The sequence below is a fragment of the Montipora foliosa genome, chromosome 7 (assembly GCF_036669935.1).
Source record: "Montipora foliosa isolate CH-2021 chromosome 7, ASM3666993v2, whole genome shotgun sequence".
NCBI classification, from domain to species: Eukaryota; Metazoa; Cnidaria; class Anthozoa; order Scleractinia; family Acroporidae; genus Montipora; species Montipora foliosa.
In genome coordinates, this window is record NC_090875.1 from 35,678,689 (window position 1) to 35,686,188 (window position 7,500).

General features: G+C 40.1%; 1 protein-coding gene across 1 annotated transcript in view; it reads left to right on the forward strand.

Moving 5' to 3' along the window:
• Positions 1 to 7,500, forward strand: part of LOC138010187 (fibroblast growth factor receptor 2-like) — a 64,936-nt gene that overhangs the window by 48,175 nt on the left and 9,261 nt on the right. Inside the window, exons 13-16 of the mRNA XM_068857129.1 lie at positions 797 to 916; positions 1,014 to 1,090; positions 3,328 to 3,368; positions 4,069 to 4,165. Coding sequence (XP_068713230.1) covers positions 797 to 916; positions 1,014 to 1,090; positions 3,328 to 3,368; positions 4,069 to 4,165 — 335 coding nt within the window. The remainder of the gene's footprint in view (positions 1 to 796; positions 917 to 1,013; positions 1,091 to 3,327; positions 3,369 to 4,068; positions 4,166 to 7,500) is intronic.

Genomic DNA, 7,500 nt, shown 5'->3' on the forward strand with positions numbered 1-7,500 from the left:
CCATCCAAACGGCCCGGAGCTAGCCCTCGAAGAAAATCAATATCCCACAGTATTCGAGCGGTAGGAATGCGTAGCAAGATTCTCATGTGCCAGTCACAAACCGTCATGCTGATTCCTCCTTTCTGATTGGACGATTGTCTAACGTCGTTTAATTCCGAAAGGGGAAAGTGGGTGCTCTGTGGGGCAAATGACAAGTAACGACATCGTAAAAATTCGTAAGCCACAAACCCGTCTAAAAGGGACACAGGGTAGAATTTCACAATAAAGGAAATCAACGCGATTAAGACATAGTTGGTGGTGACCTATGAAACAAATTTATTCAACACTGGATGCAAAAAATATCGCTGAACAAAACTAAACCCTCTGGACAACAAAACAGTCCTCATTACTAATAAATGTAAGGGTTAACGGAAAGAAAGAAAGCTTGTGCCTTATTTTATTGTTTTTTAGGTGTCCCGAATGTCTGGAAAGGTTTTAAAATTAGGGTTAAAAGAATGAAAAGAGCGCGAAAATTAACGCTGCACTTTATTAATGTCGCGGAAAATAACGATTAATGTAATTACCGCGACTTAAATTAACACGAATTTTAACGACTCGCGTTAATTTCGTTTAATAAGGTAAACCGATCTTGCGAGCCCTCGGTCTCTTGCTTTGCGGTATATAGAATATGTAACGAAAGTGTAACGCCATCAAAATAATCAATTTTTTCAGAGGTTTTCGATGGGTTTTAATGTTCCAACGACAAGCACTTCTCCTCTGGACCCTGTGCTTAAGATTGTTTTTTTCATGTTCGTAGATTATTCACCGTGATCTAGCAGCACGAAACGTCCTCCTAGATAAGAACTATGTGTGTAAGGTGACGGATTTTGGATTATCGTACCAGAACTTCAAATATGGACTTGGCAATGCCAAAAAGGTGGGTTACAATGTTGATACGTTCCATTTCACATTGCTGTGACCACTCTCTGACTTTCCCTTTTTCATCTGCAAATGAATATGCTGTTGTCTTCTAGGGCTGTGTACCGGTTAAATGGACGGCACCAGAGATCCTCTTTGGAGATGCAGCAAATCTTTCCACGAAAAGTGATGTGTATGTACTTGTAAAAATGTTGTAAATAGTCATTTGACAGGGTTTTTGTAGTTAACGCTTTTTAGAACGTTAGATTGCAATAATGGTGCTCCCTAATGTAAGAGAAATTAAGAGAAAGTTAAAAAATAGAATGGTCTTTTCAAATTTTAGCGATGGTCATGGATTTTTACTCACGGACTGAAGAGTATCTCTTGTCATCTTTGCTACAAGCTGAGAAGTTAAAAATGTCACTGACACTTAACTACTGGACCACCGTGGTTTGTCGATATATTAAGGACTAAACGGTATATTTAAAACACCACGATGATTCTTCTGTGAGAAGTAAAGCACAATTTCGTCCCGTTGAAATCGTTTGAGATTTTCAGAAGTCTTTAAGAGAAAATTTCTTAAATAATCCACGTTCTCCATGACCGCTGAATAAAAACACTCAAGACGCATTTTTACAGGGCTAGCCTTCATCTAAAGTGAATATATTCATAAATTATAGCAAGAAGATGACTTGTTTACTACTCTGTCTATTGTTTAGTTTCAAATTTCAGGCACCTTCCTGTCGCTATTTGTGAATATATTCACTTCAGATGGAGGCTAACCCTGTAAAAATGCGTCCTCAGTATTTTTATTCAGCGGTCATGGAGAACTTGAAACTGGACTATTGTCTACACAAGTGCGAAGATGACTTCCACCTTTCGTTGAATGGCTCCTTTGCAGCTGGCGATCACATGGTACAAAAAGCGCCATTCTGGAGAGCAAATTGCGCACTGGGACGCCTAAAACAAAGCAACTTAATTTAAATGTCATTTGTTTTAGATGTCAAACTGCGCAATTTGCTCTCCAGTATTGCGGTTTTTGTGCCATGTGATCGCCAGCTGCAAAGGGCGAATTTCGTTTCAGTCAGATTCAAAGTTTCCACTTTCGCTACGCGTTGGACCACAGATGACAGGTCTACCTCATTGACGCAGTTGACGTCCGCACGAAAGCAGATAGTATTAGCAAAGATGCTTGTAAAAAAATAAGCAATTTATGAGAAGAAAGTCAAACTAAGCGCAGTATTATTTTGATACCGATACCGATTGAAATTTTGGTGAAGATCAAATGTTACCGTAATAAGTATTTTGTACCTAGCCGACAGGATTACCCTTTTGAAATCTAGAGGTAACCTTCTTTATCACACATTTATTTAACAAGTCAAAAAACATAAGGCTCGCCGTTGGAAATACTAATACAGATAGCCATCTCATATTGCATATGTAATTTAATTTAATTTAACATAATTTATATAGCGCTAACTCCACTAATTGACCAAAGCGCTTTACAATTCATAATATCAAAAAAATTAAAAAGATCCCACTAGTAATAAAATATGAATAAATTAAAAACCTATTTACAGTCTTATTTATAAAAACATCACAATAAATCCTATTCTAAATTATCAAAAAGTTAAACATTATATGCTTTTTTTTAAAAAGATCAGTCTTTAAATGTTTCTTGAATAAATTAATTGTATCTAGACTTCTGAGATCTAATGGCAGCTCGTTCCAGAGTTTAGGTGCAGCAACGGAAAAGGCCCTGTCTCCGTGTGATTTAAGTCTTGACTTCGGAACTGCCAGAAGTTTTTGATCGGTAGAGCGTAACGTACGTGAACATGTACGATAACTAAGTAATTCCGTGATATATAATGGTGCCATACCATTTAGCGCCTTATAAACTAACAATAAAACTTTAAAAAAAATCCGAAAGTGAACAGGTAACCAATGCAGTTGAATCAATACAGGGGTGATATGATCAAATTTCTTGGTTAAAGTAACGATACGAGCAGCCGTGTTTTGCACAGACTGCAAACTACTTATCATATGCTTAGGGAGGCCATATAATAAAGAGTTACAATAATCTAGTTTTGAACTAACAAACGCATGAACAAGAATTTCCGTAGTTTCCTCAGTGAGGTACTTCCTAATTTTAGAAATGTTCCTTAAGTGGTAGTACGACGTTTTGCAGATCTTTTTTTACATCTTCCTCCATATTACAGCATTCATCGAATGTGACACCAAGATTCCTAGCTGAAGATTTGGGAAGTATTTGTTCATCACCAACTGACACGCATGGAGTCGCAGGCTTTGGGCGCAATTTTGAACTAATTACAATCAGTTCAGTTTTCTCCTGATTGAGCTTTAGCATGTTGCATGTTGCATATGTATCATTTAGAATGTTTTTAATGTAACTACATTTCTGCTTTACAGGTGGTCCTATGGAATCGTCCTTTATGAGATATTTACTATCGGTAGGTGTTATGATGGCGAGTTTAAGTCCACATTATCATCATCATCATCATCATCATCGCATATGTCCAGAAATTCAAGTAAATAGACGCAAGCCTCATTTTGACAACACGAAGTGTCCCTTTAAGTCTAAGCATTTCATATCTATTTCTAACAATAAGGTTAAGGTAAAGGTTAGCGTTATATTTTAGGTCAGGGTAAATGCAGCAGTTTATCGATACACGAGGAGCAGCATTTGGGAGAAAACTCGGAGGAAAGAGCAAGGGGACACTTCCCGAAGCTCATTGAATCCGGTTGCATCTAATTACGTCGAAGCTGTTGTCGTTATTATCATCATCACTGTCATTATTATTATTGTTATTTCTACTCTTCTCCCAGTTGAGGTAATAAGTTGAGATCCGAGTTCACCCATAGGTCTAGTGTTATGAACTGTTCGTGGACTGTCTCAATAGGTTCATTCTGATAGTTTCATTTTCTTCTGCCATAGCACCTTTCTTTGTTATTAGTCCCCACCGTAAATTTCTTAACCACCATCTGTGGTAGTTTGAATTTTAACCCACTACACTTCTCGCACGCTAATCCTGTCAACAAGCGGGCACGAAAGCCGGCTGAAACTTAGATGCCTGCGAAACTACAGTTAACTTATTGTTGCAGCAGGTGGTAAATAGGATAAGACAGTAATGAAATGTTGAAAATTAACAGGAGGCATTCCATATCCGGGTTGGTCGGAGGCCAAGACCATAGCAGAATTGCAGAAAGGTTATCGGATGCCCAAACCCCCACACATCGCCATCACTATGTGAGTCTCAGTTCATATCATATTCTTGCGATGTAGGCAGAGTAACGTACTTCTTTATTGAAACGAAGAAATGAAGGGAAAGCTGCTAAAAAGTGCGAATCACAGGTGGCCCAAGCTCAACAATTCGCGTGTGTCATAATTTTACGATCATATCAACATGACCGTTAATTTACATAACAAAGAAATTACAAGGGTTTGTATGGGAAAAAATGTAATGAATTGGAAAACAAAATTAGGAGTGATGTTTCAATAAAATTTCCTCACCTAAACGCCTTTGCAGTTCTTTTTGTGTTTCTCGAGGTTAACATACACAAGGAAAGTACTGTTCACAGGTTCTACCAGTGATTTTGGACTAGTTTAGTCCACGCACTTTTACGTTGCACAAAGTAACTTAATAGTCAACTGAAAAAATGAGGCATGCATATGGATACACTATAAAACTACACAAATCAGATAATGGAATAAACGATCTTTCTCCAACGTGTTGTAGATATACTTAAATTTCAGTAAGGTGTAAACCCGTTGCAAAACAAGCTAGAAGAAGAAGTCGTGAATACACTGTTTTCAATAACAGGGCTCTTTTCTATCTTATCGTCCGATTCCTATTCCAAGAGGGAGCTGCAATCTGATTGACTAAGCGTTAATTAAGTTAAAATGACAACAACAACAACAAAAATGCATCTTTTCCTGGATAGGTGTCTGCAATCAGCCGCATCTCCCACTGTGATCTCTTGCGACTTGAGTTTAATTCCAGGACCAAATCACCGACTTAAACATTCTCTCTCTTCCAGAACCACTTGTTTCGCTGCGGGAGTGTAGGTGCGAAATACTTAATGCTGCAGGTCCAGAATGCACCGACTCTTCTTTGTACAATCCTCAGCATTTGCCTTGGATTGCCTATGACCTCTTGTTCGAGTTGAGGAGAAAGGCTCTGTTTTACAATAAGGATATCATTGGGAGTAGTCAGAGGTTCTTCCCAAATGTCAACAGAACTTGGATTGAGAGGACGAATATTGACTATACAGGTTATCTCGGCAAGGAATCTTCAGCATTGTTCTTCAGTAAGCTCTCTCTTCTGCCACACGCTGTTCAGAGCCTGACGAGCTGACCTGATCAATGGCTCGACGACGTTTGATAAGATGCAAGGGGGTTTTCCATCGCCATTCGAAATCACAGGTAAATTTTTCTGAAAGAGTGTTCTGAATCTTGGGGAAGGCCCAGCAGTGCATTCTCTCTCAAATACTCCTTTGCAACTACACAGTTTGTGCCACAGAACAGCAAACATTTGGATGCCCAACAGACAAAACGACGAAATGCCATCAACAAATTCATCAGATGACTTGTCAGTGATCAACTCTAGGTGTGTTTCTCTCGAGGATGTACAGGTTAAAATGATAACTTGTGCTTCTCAAAGTGTTTTTGTATTCAATTTGACTTGCAATGGCCCAAACATATCCAGTACGGTCTGCGAGAATGGAGGGAATCAAGCATCCACTCGAATACTTGGTAATTGGCCCGTCAATTGATCAAACGGGTTTCCGGCAGCCGACGCACTTGCTGACAATATTTTTTGCCATCTTTCGAAGCCCGAAGATCCAAAAATTTCGCTTTGCTCCGTGCATCAAGCTCTTGTAACCACAATTTCCTCGCTTCTGGTGGAGGTGGCACAAGAAGAGGACCACGAGTTGATTGTCTTTTGGCAGAAGGATGGGGTTTCTCACGTGTTGAGGTAGTGCACTAGCACTTTCGAGGCGGCCGTAAGCTCTGATCAATCCCATGTCATCAGATTTAGGAATCAATTTCGAGTTAAGGAACGATACATCAAGGGGAATCTGACACCACTCGAAAAGAAATGACTCCGAGTCTGCCAGTTTATGAACTGATAGAGGGCCCTTATTTTAAATTCTGTTCCTTGTGGCTTGAAAAAATCGACGTACATGAACAAGGTCTCTCCGAATCTTTGTAAATGAAGAACAACTTTGTAACAAGTGAGAGAATACTGGGTTATCCTAGGCCTTTTCTCCAGTCACCGTGGTTGTTAGTGTCTGAAACTCTCTGGTGTTCCAATCATCTGCATCAAGTTTCGTTTCTTAGATTTTTTGGTGTTCTTCATTTCCTTTAAGGCGTCTCTGCATTCCTGTTGAGATCTTTGTGTTTGGTCATCAAACTGTGGCCATTCGGATTCTGGTTGCTTTGGAAACGAGGGTCCTGACATCCAGTCTTCAAGATCATCTGGTCTGAATATAAATTCTCAAGGTGGTGTCTTCAGCCAAGACAAACCGCTTTGAGAATCCAACCAAAAGGTCTTATCATACTCTGTAAAGTCTAGTGCCTTCCGGAGCGTGCGGAAAATCCTTAACTTGTTAGTGCCAGGCACCCTAACAGGTCAAGTCGGGGAATAGTTTTTGTTGTTTCAGTGGAGCGAAAAGGACTTGACAATCACAGGGACGCATTGATGACTTCCATTGCTTAGCTTCCAGTGAAGAAAAATTGCGCCACCGTATCCCAGTTCTCCTCCATCTACAAAGAGAGGCAGTTGGGTTGGCATTACCTTCTGCTCAAATTTGAAGGCGAGAAGTTGGTTTATTGCTGCTTCCTTCTCCTTCCACTTTTGTTGGGTTTCTTCAGGGAGGATGTCATCCCATCCATGGGCTGAACTCCACTGCTCTTGTAGGTACTTAAGAGTCACAGATGCTACCAAGCCAATAGGAGCCCACAGCTTAGCAAGCAAAGCGAGGCACGATCTTTTTGTGAAATCTTCATTCGGTCTTAAAACTGAATCCTATTTAGAGCAAATGTGTCTTCTCCCTGTCCCACTTGTGACTAAGCAAATCTGTACATTGCTCACCGCTGGTTTCGTCGATTTCTTGGCTGTTTGAATTCCACGTCTTTATCTGGAACTGACCCTTTCCAAGTACTTTGTCAATTGTACCAGTGACGTGCCTGACTTCTGCAATGCTCGGTCTGAAGCCCAAAAGGTCTTGCTGAACAAATTTCTTGATGTCGTCTACGGCATTAACAGTTCCAAAGTCTACTGATCTGATTTCTGTCATGACTTCTGAATTGGGATCGACTTGACCCAATTAATACCAGCCAATTCATCTCCTTTTCGCAAAAGGGTCACGAGGATTACTACTTGCGGTGTGGATGTCAACAAAGGCGTCGGCTAGGTCAGTACCAATAAGTAGGTCCACAGCACCACAGGGGAGATGTAACTTGTCTTCTATTGACATTAGATGTGAGTAGCTTTCAATAGCCTTGCGTGATACATTCTTAGCGTTGCTGCAGCACTTTCCGACTGTGTAGATGTTTCCGGATATCTTCACTTTCTCTTT